Raw genomic sequence first — 14,033 nt, 5'->3', positions numbered from 1 at the left:
GCCCACCCTGTCCACACAGACAAGCCTCAGCCGGTGCAATAGGAAGGAGTGCATGGTTGCCGCCTGGGGTCCCTGTCTCTGCTGCGGTGTGGGTCAGGAGCCCCTCAAAACAACAGGGCTTTCTTCTTGAGGTCGTTCCTCTTCCAGAGGGCCAGGCGCTCAAACTCTTCCACGCTCATCCCAAACACTTGCTGGAACTCCTCCGGGGACAAGTGTCTCTTCAAAGGAAAAGGAGGAAGCAGAGGGCAATGGTCAGCGAGGTGCCGCCGGGCCCTTGGGGCAGGAAGGGTGGGGCTGCGGCCCCTGGGTTCCTCTGCACCCCCATCCTGAGTCCCCCTGCACTCCCATCCTGAGTTCCCTCCGCTCCCCATCCTTGTGTTCCCCTGTGACCCCATCCCCATGTTGCCCTTGCACTGCTCATCCTGCGCTCCCTACACCCCTTCATCCTGGGTTCCCCCAGACCCTCTCTGAAGCCTCAGCCCTCTTGGCAGACGGTCCCCAACACCACAGATGACGTTGCTGTCACATCGTTGTCAACATGTAATCATGGTTTACATAGTTACATCATCTTCTCAATGACATCATGTCACGATGACATCACTATCATAGCAATACCACCATAATGACATCATCAGCACATGGAAATGGCCATGCTGTTTGGGGAGTGCCAGAGCACCCCTTTGCCAGACAGTGTCCGGCGCCCCGTGCACAGTCTTCTGTGGATGGAGCCACTCAGGCTGAAGGTGGAGTGACCCTCTCAGGGGGCCTCGAGGCCCTGCATCACCATGGCCTGGCCCGTCTCCCACCACTACTCTATCCGCCATGGGCATCTACAGGTTCTGGAACATGCCAGGCTCTTTGCTGCCTAGGGGGCCGGCGGTGCTCCTTCTGCCACTCCCCACAGGGGCTCCTCCCCATCCTACAGGGCCCAGCTCAAATGTGCCCTCCTCCAGGGAGCCCTCCTGGATTGTGCCAGCCAAGCGGGTCCCTCAGTGCCTAGTGTGGCTCTTGGCTCCTGAGGGCAGGCAGGGCTGACTGTTGACTGGGTCTCCCCTCCCACTTGCCTCCCTGGAACTAAGTCTGTGCCTCACCCCGGCTGCCACCCTGCCTCCCGACTTCCTCCCCGCCTCGCAGCTGTCTGCCCACCTTACTCTCCCCGAGGCTCCCCGCTCGCTCTGGCCCTCCCCCTGTGTTCTCTGCCGCCTGGCCGGGCCCCTGGACTCAGCCCCAGCCTCGTGCGGGAACTGCACCACCGTCATCCGGGTTCCTGCGACTCCGCAGGCCTCTCGGTTGCAGGTTCTCAACGGACCAGTCAGATGAGTTTGCACAAAGGAGACCCTCTCCAGCCCCCCCCCGCAGCAGCGGAGGCACCTCTCAGGCAACCTCTACCTGAGGGGCTCCTGCTGAGCAGGCGCGGGTCCAGCTTGGCCTGGGGTCCGGTGGAGGAGACTGGCCCTGCGCCCCCAGACAGCACGCCTCTGCCTGTCCCTCGTGACCCCAGCCTTCCTGGGGGACCCTCTTCAGGAGTCAGCCTGGCTGGGCCCAGGGGCCCTTGGCTTGGCCGAAGCAGCACAGATGAGGCTGTCGAGGCACCTAGCAGAGGTGGCTACGGGCTGTTGACTTTAAGATTATCCTCCTGGTGAGGGGCTCCTTCCCTTGCGGGCCCTCAGAGCAAACACGGGAGCTTCCAGAGACAGGATTCTGCCCCCAGTGCCCCTTCTGCTGCCCCAGGCCAGTCTGGGCCCGCCCGCCCGCCTCAGACTCGCCACAGCCAGGCGAGCCAGCTCCCGCCAGTGAGTGGCCACCACAACCCAGCCGCATCCCGTGTCCCTTTGGCTCTGCTGCCCCCAAGGGCCTGCAGGACACACATGCCCGCCTGGGAGCAGAGGGGCCTGTGTGTTGTGTGTGTCGGGAGGCGGGGACAGGAATTTATTTGCGGACTGTCACCAACCCGGAAGACAGCACAGCCCGGGCCTCAACGACACCTGGACCCAGATCTGTCTCCCCATCCTGCATCCCAGACTCCCCTCTCCTGCGCCCTGGGCTCCTGCCTACAGAATCCCCCTCCAAGGGTCTCGCTTTCAGGCGGAAAGTGGGGGTGACCTGGACAAAATGGTGGACTTGTGCATGCAGCTGGGCTAGCTCATGGTCCGTGCCGCTGGCCCCTCAGGGCAGGCCTGGCGATGCCACTGGGGGCCGAGGAGTCGGGCTCAGAGCGGGTAAGTGACTTGCCCCAGTCACACAGCAAAGGCACGGAGACCGGACGGCATGCGCCCCCACCCAGAGTGAGATGTTCTGGGGCCGTCCTCCCCGCTAACAGGCAGGAGTGCAGAGCCACCTTCACAGACCTGAAGTCTGAACAGGCCCCCCACCTGCAGCCCGAGCGGGTAAACCAGCCTCAACGTGCGCTGCTGCCCCCAGAGCTGGACTCAGGACTCAGCAAGGGCACCGCCTGGGCCTCTCCGCAGGCACCTCCAGAAAGGGAAACCCGGCGAGGCCTCGGCACGAGGCCGGCACCCGCATGCTGCAGGTCGGGCTGAGCCCCTGTCGGAATAGCCACATCCTAAATGTCCACTGTCCCCCGTAAGCTCAGCTCAGACTGGCATGGCCGGGAGCAGCTCTGGCTGTTGGAGCACGCCCGTGTTTCTGGGCTGGGGCTGCGTGGCGGAGGACACGCCGCCCCACACTGAGACCTTCTCCAGTAATGGCACCAGGAGGCCAACGCCAGCAAAATGGGGTGTCTGTCAGGGCCTGGCAGAGGCCTGCAGAGCGGAGCTTCAGGCCAGAGGCCCCTGGACCCTGCCAGGCTGGGAGCTCTGTGCGGCTGGCCCTCAAGAGTGGCTGCCCAGTGAGGGAGGGCCTGTGGGCCACGTGGCTCGGGCCCCGGCACCAGGACCCCACCCTCACTGACCAGCACGCAGGCTCGCAGGAGAGACGCGCCTCCCTGGGAAGTCTGAGCCTCACCCTGCCCCCTTCACGCTCCTCCACGAGCCGCCCCTGCAGACAAAGCACCCACTGTGCGCCGCCAGGTCCCCACGCAGTGCCTTTCACTCAGCCAAGCCCCGTCAAGCCAAGTGTCACTCTCCGCAGAGCTGGGGTCTCTTCCTCCGCCAGGGACATCCCATCCTCACCGCCGGGCAGCCCTGTCACCAAGCGCTGCTTCTCCACCTCCCTGGTTCGGCCCGAGTCCAGCCACTTCTGGCCTGGACAACCCAGCTGCAGCCACAGAGCCAGCCCCGTCCCTCCACACTGCCGCCTGAACTACAACCCTGGTCATGCGCTCCCCAACTTACAGCCAGGGCTCCAGCCTGCAGCAACCATGTCACGGGGTCCAGATCCCTCAAGCCGTGGCCTGTGGGCCCCCTCACCTGCCCCGGCACAGCTGCGGCCTTCCTCCAGAGGCCCCTCAGAAAGCCCAGGCGACCTGCCCCGGGGCCCCTGCACATGCAGCGTACACTTCCTGGCATTCTCCTCCTGCCCTCGCCCCTTACACACACATGCTTGCTGCACTCACTTACTTTCTAACAAGTTTAACAAAAGCCCACGTCCCTGCCCCTTGGTGCCCTTATCTCTGGATAGCCACATGCGTTCTCCTAAGAGACGAGCTGTCTGGGGTCTGCCTCCATCGGCCGTCGGCCAAGACTGAGGGCAGGGCCAGGCAGCTTTTGCTCACCAGGCATCCCGGCGCCCTCCCCTGCCTGGCACAGTCACCTCACAAACAGGTCCGCTCAACACTTTGCAAAAAGGGCCCATCGCCTGCCTCGAACACTGAAGGAGGTGTCCGTCCAGGCAGAGACTGCTTATGTGCCCCCCAAGTCTCACCTTTGCTGGACCCCGCCCACCGGCCTGCCTGGCAGGGGCTCTGCATGTGACACCCTACAGGTGCTTAAGGTCTGGGCGGAGCCACATTCGGAGGGGGGTTGGGGGGGCTGAAGGGGGGATCAGGCTGAAGAGGAGAACGCGGGGTGGAAGGGCCGGGGCAGTGCCAGGGGGGCTCTCCTGAGGCGGCCCCTGCGGAGGAGCAGGGCTCTGACTCAGCAGCACCAGGGGTCTATGGCTTCCTTTTCAGCCTTCTCGGCAGTTCTGAACTGCTTTTAGGTTAAAATAAAGCTCTCTCCCCTGACCTCACCTGGGCGCTTCCTCGCCTGCCAGCCGGAGCCCCGTGAGTGCCCCCAGCACCCACGCCCCAGGAGCGCGCCCGTGCCACGCCCAGCCGCCAGCTGGCCGGGGGCTCCTGGGGAGGGCGGGGTGTGCTCTGGAGACTCGGCCGGGGAAACCCACTCCGTGGCGCTCGGGTCACGGGAAGGCCACGCGCACGCTGGACTGCTCGGCGCGTCTCACCCTGCCCAGCAGGACAGAGGACAGTGGTCAAGACTTCAGGGCATGCCGACCCCGGGAGGGGCAGCCCAGCAACTGCGGGCCAGGCGCAGGCACCACCCTTCGAGGGACAAAGGGGCTCGAGCCGGAGCCCTGGGGGGTTCCGGCCCCAGTTCCGCGGCAGCGCCCTCGGCCGAGCGCGCCTCACAGAGCGCGCCTGTGCTGGGGACGGCTGCACAATGAACAAGGACAGGACTTTGCAGAGCCAAGGAGCACACCCTGCAGAGAAGGCAGAACTGTGCGGCATGAGGCCCGGGGGCTGCCCAGGGCCACCTTCCAGACCGGGGTGGGCACCCCTGCACGTGGGGGGCCCCACTGCCTCCCGGCTCCTCTGCACAGTGGCACTCTGGGAGGGCATCCGGGCCGGGCAGCAGGGCCAGGTGAGCACACGGGGCTCCCTGCCTGGGGTGCCTGCTCCAGCCCCCACGGTGACCCGCACTTGTGCTAAGAGGCCAGAAATCTCAGCGGCTTCCCCATTCTCCGGGGTAAGGGCCAGAGGCCCACTGAACTGCCACCTCCCAGCCGAAGACCCGGGACCGCTCGGCTATGGGGCCCTTGGTCCGGCTCCAGGTCCAGCACTTCCCGGGGGCTGCACGGTGCCTGAGCAGCTGAGGGCTTTCAGCCTGCCCTGGCCTCTGCCTCCCACCCCCTGCAGCTGGACACCTGCTGCCTGGTATAGTCCAGCACTTGCTTCCCTGACCACAGGTGGCATCAGCAGCCCCCTTGACCCAGGGTGGGCCTGTGGCCGAGCCTGACCGGGGATGTTGCTCCTCCAGGTCAAACTGGCTGCGCAGCTGCAGGACAGTCAGCTCAGGGGCCCGGAGGCTGCTGTTTCCCAGGCTTTGGACGAGGGGATCCGGGTGGACTGCATATACAGTGACCCCCGGCGGGCAGCAACGTCCTCAGCAGGGGTGTGGTAGTCAGGGCTGCAGGCCGCACAGCTGGTCACTGCAGGGCGTCATGCCCAGTCACCGGCAGCCTTTCCTGTCCTGGTGCAGCTGCAGACCCCTCGGAGCCTCTACTCAGGAGTCCCGTGGCCTAAGGGGCCCCCAGGCACTGCCTTCCACACGCTCCCTGGCTGGCGAGGGTCCTGCCCACCTTGAGGTCAGCGGCGCTTCCTCCCGCGCACTGGGCACCCCCACCCGTGCTCAGGTCCAGCCTCCTGGCAGCCCTCACAAGCAGGCAGGCTCTGCGGGTGCCCTGGACATGCCCCAACTGCTCCCCTCCTGGCAGCCTCCCAAGCCGCCCCGGGCAGGTGGGCAGTCTCGGGGCTCTGGCACTGGTGGGACACGCCCAGCACCTACTGAGTGCCCAGCACCTACTCTGCGCCCAGCCACGGGAGCCACAGGCGCCTCCAGGCCCACCTTCACACCCTGTGAGCTCTTCTAACCCTAGAGCCAGCCCCGACGACTGGCGAGTTATTCCAGGCCAGCCGTGTGCGCCTCTTGGGCCGAGGGGGACGGGGCCACAGAGCCCCCGGCCACCGCCACCCCGCCGGGCCCCTGCACAGCCGCTCGGTGGCCCACAGCCCCTCCGGCCCGCATGCGTCGCCCAGCCCCTGCCCTGCGCAGCCCCAGACAGAGGCGGAGCCCCGCCTGAGCCCACCCCGTACCTCCAGCCTCGTCCGGTCCACATCCTTGGGCAGCTTCACGCGGATCCTGTTGGTGACGATGAGGGCGTCATACGGGTAGATCTGCGGGGAGAAACGCAGGCTCATCCCAGGCAGCGGCCTGCCAGGCCCGGCTGGGCCGAGGGCGGCACACGGGCGTCTGCTCTGACACACACTCGCAGGGACGCACAACAAAGGAGCTTTTAACCTGGGCAGGTGCGGCGGCGCCAGGTCAGCGGGAGCGGCAGCCCCTTACCTTGTACTCTGTAAGAGAAAGCGGAGACCACAGGGCGGTTTAGAACGTGCTGGGCTGTCCGGGGCAGCCCTCAGCCCGGACGCCCGCCCACCCCTGCAGGCAGCTGGGCCAGGTGTGGGCTTCCGGGCCCCGGCACCCCGGTCCCTAAGGGTGCCCCGCCCTGCGAGGCCCCCGGTCACTGCTCGGTCTCCCGCCCCCACAGTCCCCTGCCTTGCGGGCTCCCGGAGCACGGGCCTGCGGGGCACCGACACTCAGAGCTGCGGGGGCTGAGCGGGAGGCACGGTCGAGGTTGGAGGCCAGACTGGGAGCCGAGGCGCACGGGCTCCGTGGCCGCCTGCGCCCAGGAGTGGGGAGCTGGCAGGTGCGGCGGGCGGACAGCCTCACTGTCTGCTCTCTACTTTCGCTCCCCCTTTGCAAGCCCGAGCGCCACACACTGCCATTTCAACGTCCCCTTCCAGGCTCAGCGCCCGTGGCCGGGGCCGCGCAGCACGTGGGACGCTTCCCTGAAAGCCAGCACCGCCGGCCTCAGGAGGGCTCTGGTCAGCAGCGGCAATGGGCTCCTGGACATGCTGGCCCTGAGCCCGGGGCCTGGAGACCCCCAGAGTGGCAGCAGCGGACGCCAGCTCCACCCCACACGCACCTGCTGTCCTGAGGACGAGGGGGGCCACGAGGCCAGGCCGCCCCAGGGACACCAGTGTGCGTGACAGCCCTCGGCCTGCCACCCAGGCGGCCCGGGAGCGGGAGCAAAGGACAGCGCGGACCAGGCGTCTCCCCGACCCGCTGCCCCAGAGCCACGGGCTATAAGAGCAGGTGTGGGGCTGCCAGGCATGGGATGGCGACACAGGTCCCTGTTCCCAGGGGTCCCCCACGACCGACAAGTCAGGACGGTGGCCCTCGCGGGTGGAGAGGGCGCACCTGGAGAGAAGGGAGCACCTGCGTTCGGGACGACCGACGCATGCACCTGGGTGCGAGGAAGCACCCGAGCATGGCAGGACGGAGGCAAACTGCCCCTTCCTGGAGGCGCGGGACATGGGTGCACCCTCAAGGCCCCGCCATGTGATGCTGGGGGCCTCTGCCAGGCCCAAGGGTGTTTCAGAGTTAGACTTGTGACCCGGCCGGCAACCCCTGCCCAGCCAGAGACCACGGGGTCCCGTGCCTTGTACCTCTCGTGCCCCAGCTGGCATCCAGGTCTGCTCCACAAGGGGCCAGAGTGGCATTCTGGAAGAGAAAGAGAGAGAGGGCAGCAGGGCAGGCACCTGGGTCCTGACTTGGGCAGGGGTGGCCCCTCAGCGCCTGGCGCGGCTCCAGTGGGTGCGGTCACCCCGCGCGGCAGCTGGCATCACGCGGGCAGGGGCTCCCTGCCTCCTCCTCCAGAGGGGCTAGTTGCTGTCAGGCACCCCTGCCGCCTTCAGGGGGTGCTCGGTGCTGGCCCCAGGGGTTTCTAGCCACAGGACCCTGCACATGGCAGCTGGCACCGTGGCCTCGGGCGGGGGTGCTGCTCCCCAAGCCGGCCCCGGGCTCACGCCGTGTCTCTGAGGCCCCGCATGGAGCCTGCCCTGGGTGCTTGCGGCAGGCCCGGGAGGCGGGGGCCGAGAGCCCACCACCTCCTCCCCAGCCTCGCCTCCCGACATCCAGCGCACCAGGACCCCCACGTCTGGGGCGCTCTCCCTTTGTCCACCTGGAAAACACCCTCAAGTTCGGGGTCCCGCCCCATCTGCCGGTCCTGCCTGGGGGCTGCCAGCGCCGCACAAGCCCCAAAGGCGGACGCACTGTCTGGCCGGGCAATGCAGGCCTTTGCAGCTGCTGTGGGGCAAGTTTCCCAGGGAGCCCTGCGGATAAAGGGGAGGCCACGCTTCGCCCCGGGGGTCTCGCTCTAGGGAAAGTGCTTCTGCGCTGCCCCCTAAGTCACAGTGCGGCTCCTGGCTCTAGGGGCCAGGCGGGGGCAGGCTGCAGAGAGCTCCGCCTTCCGCCCGAGTCGGGGGCAGGAGGCCCAGGGCAGCGCTGGGCCTGCCGAGAGCGGTGGGGGGCTGGGGCGCAGCCTGGGCCCGGGGCGGTGAGTCGGGAAGCGGCGGCTGGAGCTGGTCCTCACTGACATTTTTGGTGCTTTGCTCATCACGAACTCTCTGGTGTTGATCTGATTTCTCGACCGCATGAGAACAAGGCACGTTTGACCGTCTTCTGAGCCAGGCCCGGGCCCAGCCAGCCGTCCTCACGCCTGTCAGTGACGCCCTCACCTTCGCCTCCACCACCTCCCGTCTAAGTCTTCTCTTAGGAGTTTTCCGGAACCATTGGAGAGACGTCTTCCCAGGACACGGATAGGTCCCAACGCCCTCTGTCCAGGCTGGGACCGCCCTCTGGCCCGGCAAACCTCCCTAGGACCCGCCTCCACCGCCCGCCTGGGCCGCGGAAGAGAAATGCCGCCCCCTGGTGCCGCTGCTCCGCATCACAGGACGCCGCTGGCAGGGGTGGGAGGGGGGCTGGGGGGCTGCCCCACTGGCTGTCCAGGGCTGCTGGCACCAGGAGGGAGGAGGGGCAGCTGCGGGGGCCACCTGTGCCGGAGCAGGGAGAGCCACGAGCCCTCCCGAGCCAGGTGTGCAGGCTCCCTTCCTGTGCGGGGTCTCTGGCCACCCGGCCCACGGGCCAGCAAGAGCGAGAGCTGAGGTGGCCCGGGGAGCCCCAAAGCAGCAAACTAATGGAGACCCCTGCAGTCCGCGGAGGCCCGGAGCATGTGAAGGTAGTGAGTGGCCTGCCCCTGCCACATGTGCCAGCGGCCTCTGGGCACCGGTCCTCACTGCAATCCCCGAGCTGGGCACGGATGACCCACCTTACGGCGCGGCACCGAGAAGCGACTTCCCACCAGCCAATACTCGGCCGTGAGCGCTTCTGCTCACAAGTTTGTGTTTTGACAACTCCTCCTGGGGCCGCCAGCAATGGGAAGGGAGCGCAGGCTCACGGCGGCCTCTGCTCTCTCCTGCCACAGCTCACGGCAGGCGCGAGAAGACTCTGGCCCGGTGGGGCTGACCCCTGGTCACGAGCCCTCCCAGAAGGAACCGGGAAGGCCCAAGGGACAGCGTCCTGCCCGCCCTGCCGCCGGGACCCCACGCTGGCCCCGCGCCGGCCGTTGGCCCCGCCACGGCTGTGGGCACGCTCGCGGCACTGCGCTGCCTTTCTCAACAACGTCCCTCTGTGTCTGATGTGATTTTCTCCTGCGGTCCCCCCTCCTTTGATTAGGTATTAGTGGGTTTGGGGGCTCACAGGTCTGTCCTTCATGTTAACCCACCGTACCCCCCTCTGGAAGTGGAAGCAGGCGGGAAACAACGCAGCCAGTGGCTAAGAGTGCAGGGCGTGCCGGGCCCATCTCCCGGTGGGCCCCGGAGAGCAGCCACCGGCCGCCCTGGGAACAGGATCACACGCTTGGAGGCTTAGCGAGAAGAAGCACCTAGAAGGCCAGCTGGACAAGGGCCCCCACGCCAAGGCCTCGCCCCCTGGCCAAAGGGCAATGTGAGAGCTGAGCCCCCCACCCCCGTCTCGGGGGACCCCGACGCGTGGCTCCCGCCTGCAGGCCAGCTCTGTCTGCTCAGGTCCAGCCAGCGGGGGAGAAAGACCACGCCCCACGGCTGCCCCAGACATGGGGGCAGGGGTCTGGAGGCTGTGACCTCTTCTGCAGCTGAGGGGCCAGCACAGGAGTCAAAAGGGGGGCTCCTGGAGCACGCACAGCCCAGGGCGCCCGGGACACAGCCACAGAGGCGGGGCACCGGGACGCGGTAAGGGGCAGCCTGGCAGGCTGGAGACTGCAGTCTCCTGCCCGCTAGAGAACACCCCCAGCTCCCCCAGTGCCCTCAGGACCCCAAAGGCTGAGCTTAAGGATTTACATTTACCGAGCTGGGGGGCCCTGCCTCCTGCGCCCTCCCCCACCGTCCCTGTGGATGGTGAAGGAGAAGCGCTCAGGAGAAGCCCAGAGAGGCAGGTCACATGCGTGTCCCCGACTCAGCCAACCGGAACCTCAGGGCGGTTAGTGGGGCGGGGCAGGGCCACTTGTGTTAACCATGCAGGGCCCTGGGCCCAGAACAGGTAGGGAAACAGGCCTCAGCCGCTGGAGACACCATGCCTGCGGCTGGGCCTGCCTCACACACTGACCAAGGCTGCTCCAGGGCACCCTGGGCACCAACCTCGAGGGGGCCAGACAGGCTTTGAAGGGCCTTGGCGAGGGTGGGTCCCTGGGCAGGGGACAAGACAGGGCCTGGAGCCTCCTGGGTACGGGTCAGGGAGCAACTCCTGGGGTCACCCTCGGGAAACTTGGCCTGGACACCACCCAGCCTTCTGGCTGAGAGCCAGAGTCGGCTCACCGCTCTGTGGCTCCAGGGCCATCATGGGTGCGGCCACAGGGAGAGGCGGTGGCGTGGGGGCCAAGGGTGCAGGCTCGGGGACGTGATGATGGTGAGGCCGCAGCGCTGCGCAGGATGTCCTTGACTCAGAAGCTCAACACCCGACTACTGACCACAAGGAGCCTTTAAGGCTTAAGGACTGGGGCACAGCAGGGCTTGGTCAGGAGGGGCTGCAGCAGGGGCTGATGACCCTGGGGCCGGGGCCCAGGGCAGAGAGGGCGGGAGGGGCATGCCTGGCTCCGCCTGATCTGGAGGTGCCCAGTCGGGCCCGCAGGCCCAGGCCGCGGTGGGGCCAGGAGCGGGCCGGGCTCCAGTGGGCACTGCTAGCACAGCGCGTGCGGGCGGGTACCTACCCGGTGGTCCAAGCCATTCTTTCCAAGTCCAGGGAGAGGGTCAGAGTTGGAATAGGGGGGTCCTGAAACAGACACAGCACACTGTCACGCTCGCTTGCACGCAGGCCCGGGGGCCCCGGGGGGACACTCAGGGCCCCTGAAGATGATCTCTGTCCCCAGGGAGGAGCAGAGGAGGGGTGATGTCCCAGCCCACCCAGGACATCGGTGGTCCACGGAGTTCAACTTGGCCCCCTGGCACCTGTATGTAAATCCCCGGGCCCGGCATCACCCGCCCAGGCCAAGGTGCCCAGGGCAGACAGTGGACGGGGGCCTGGGCAAGCCGGGAGGGTCCCGCAGGGCTGTGTGCCTGAGCCAGAGGCCCACGGCAGGTGCGGCACCCACCGAAGGAGGCCGCGGAGACTCTGTTACAAGAATCTTGCGGTGTCTGCAGCAGGGATCTTCACATGAAAAGCTGAATTTCTAGCATCTTGAAGTAAATAGGGTCCTGGATTCTCCTGTGGGGATCCCACTCGGGGCCAGCTGGCCTGAGGTGGGGGGGCAGAGGCCTGAGACCTCCCACTTCACCTTTGACTGCGGGGTGTGGAGAGCAGAGCGGAGGCTCCGTCAGGCCCCCTGGCTCAGAGGCGAATACGGGGTGTGTCGCGGCTCCCTGGAAGGGCGGGGACCCCGTCCTGTGGGAAGCACCTTTCAGCGGTGCCCCAGCTGCCTGAGCCATCTTCCTATGGCCTCTAGACCCCTAAAAAGCAGGGGCCACATCTGCTTCATCTGGGGTCCCCACCCCGAGTTCTGAGCCAAGTACCTGACATCGGGGCCAGATACCAGCCTCACTCCTGGGGGCCACTGGGCTGCCCACAAGGGCCGGGGTATAGCGGGCCGCGTCCCTGGGTGTCTGCAAGGCTGTGCAGGCACTGAGGACCGGACTGAAGGCCCTGCCTCCAAGGTGAGGTGGGCCCTGCACAGGCTCTACCGCCCACCCTAGGGACACCGGCCAGCGCCTTTCCTCGGGAACTTCTTTGCCCCCAGGTGGCCTGTGGGAAGATTCTAGATTGTGCGGGGAAGGGCCTTTTACAAGATCAAGGTGAGGGTTCTCAGTCTTCTTTTAGCAGGGACCCCTCTTGTCACGCGAGGCCCTGGGTGGGTGCTGACCGCAGCAGGTTGTGCTGGGAAGTAGAAGCAGGACAGGCCTGGGGGGGGGGGGGCAACCTGAGGGGCTTGCCTCCCAGCCCCCTCTAGGGGGTGATCTAGACAACACTTCCAGTATCACTGAGGCCAGAGGGCCCTGCCCAGGGTCACCAGCCCTGGGGTGGCGAGGCCTGGGCACAGCAGCTTCCTGATTATCACACAGCCAGGTACCTGGGGAGGTGCGGAGGTTGGGCTGAGGGTCCAAGGGACCCTTTGCCAGGCGCTGGAGTAGCGGTTCTCAAAGCAAAGCCCCTGAGAAACAGCATCAGCCTCACCCAGGAGCTTGTTAGAAATGCAAATTCTTAGCCCCAGGCCCTGCTGGACCTGCTGAGTCAGGATTCTGGGGCTGGGTTTCAGGATCTGCCTGTTTTTTGTTTGTTTGGTTGGTTGTTTTTCACAAGCCCTCCAGGGCATCTGGCTCAGGATTCCTATCCCAACCTTGAGAAGATTCTGAAAAATAGAAATGCTGCTGTTTTAGGCGGATTGTTCTGAAATGTGTAGTAGGCTCAGCTGATCCAGTCTGTCATTTAAGGCTACTGTTTCCTTATTTATCCTCTGCCTTGTTGATCTGCCCACAGCAGAAGTGGGGTGCTGAAGCCCCCAACTACGGTGCTGCTGTCAGTGTCACCCTGGTTACACTGCTTTCTGTATCTTGATGCTCTATAATTTGGTGCATACATATTCATAAGTGTTATTTCTTCTTGCTGGAGCAAGCCCTCAATCATCACATAATGTCCATCTCGACCTCTTATTACCCTTTTTAACTAAGATAAAATTGTCATCCTTTTTTCAGCCCCTCCAGGGCATTCCGAGGCCCACTAAGCTCTGGGAGCCACCAGCCTGGGGGGTGTCCTCACCTCTCTCTTTACCATCCTGAAGCCGTAAGTCCTGCACCACGAGCCTGCAGCCACCCGGACTGCTTTACTATCCCCATCAGTGTCTTATCAAGTCACATGAAGTGCAGAAACCTCACCTCCATGTAGGCCACTTTGCCCAATTCACATGGTGGTATAATTGTCTTGGGGTGTCTCCCCCCACCTGGAGCACCCACAGAAGATGGTGTGATATGCTGTACTTCAGCCATCAAATATGAGTTAAGAAATGCCTGAAAGTAACGATACTGGGACAGTCACCTGTATTTTTCTCTCTCCGAAGGTCCTTTACTTTCTGAACCCCCTTATCATTTCATTTCTGTTGGGAGAGCTTCCTCCAGCCAAGTATTCTGCCAGTGAGAAATTCTCCAGGTTTCCCTTTAAGAATGTCTTCATTTTCTCTTCATTCCTAAAGGACATTTTCATCAAACAGGCAACAGGATTCACATGAAAGATCGTCTGCGGTGCAGGAGCAGCCCTCTGACTCTTCCTTCCGGCCTGCAAGGTTTCTGCTGGGAAATCAGCCGCCATCCATACCCGCTTTCGCCTGTCGTGAGCCCGTCTTTCTCTAGGATCACTTACAAGGATCCACGCCCGCCCCCCTCTTTAGCTTTTAGAAGTTTGATTTTGGTGTGTTTTGGGGGTGAATTACTTCGGATTTTTCCTATCTGCAATTTGGGGTTCACCAGTTTCTTGATCCTCTGGGGTTATATTTTGTCAAATCTGGTAAATTTGCAGTCATTATTGCTTTGAGGAATTTTCCAGACCCACTCTCTTCTCTTTTTGGGACTCCTGTGCTAGAAATATTCTTCCCCAGATCTCTGAGGCTCTTTCTTTTGTCCCCTGCTATTTTCTCTCTTCTGTTCTGATTGTGTAATTTCTGCTTCTACGAGTCCATGGATTCTCTCCTCTGATGGATTTTCAGAATGTAACTGTATTCTGGGTTATTGAATTTTCATTTTGCTGATTTCATCTTTTGGTTCTATAATTTCCATTTGT

The 14,033-nt window shown here is 64.4% G+C and overlaps 1 protein-coding gene across 4 annotated transcripts in view; it reads right to left on the bottom strand.

Moving 5' to 3' along the window:
- ABLIM2 (actin binding LIM protein family member 2) overlaps positions 1 to 14,033 on the bottom strand; it is a 70,070-nt gene continuing 56,037 nt past the window's right edge. The window contains exons 18-22 of one of the 4 annotated variants that reach the window (XM_054687971.1): positions 10,981 to 11,042; positions 7,406 to 7,460; positions 6,243 to 6,250; positions 5,990 to 6,070; positions 1 to 218 (exon numbers count right to left, since the gene is read on the bottom strand). In XM_054687971.1, coding sequence (XP_054543946.1) covers positions 105 to 218; positions 5,990 to 6,070; positions 6,243 to 6,250; positions 7,406 to 7,460; positions 10,981 to 11,042 — 320 coding nt within the window. In that variant the 3' untranslated portion in view covers positions 1 to 104. Of the gene's footprint in view, positions 219 to 5,989; positions 6,071 to 6,242; positions 6,251 to 7,405; positions 7,461 to 10,980; positions 11,043 to 14,033 lie in introns of those variants that run through there. The other 3 variants (XM_037529468.2, XM_037529469.2, XM_037529472.2) reach the window with 3 other exon arrangements.

The sequence above is a fragment of the Talpa occidentalis genome, unplaced genomic scaffold (genome assembly GCF_014898055.3).
Source record: "Talpa occidentalis isolate TD23 unplaced genomic scaffold, MPIMG_talOcc4v2.1 talOcc4.6, whole genome shotgun sequence".
Classification (NCBI taxonomy): domain Eukaryota; kingdom Metazoa; phylum Chordata; class Mammalia; order Eulipotyphla; family Talpidae; genus Talpa; species Talpa occidentalis.
This window is presented reverse-complemented; position numbering and strand designations above follow the sequence as displayed.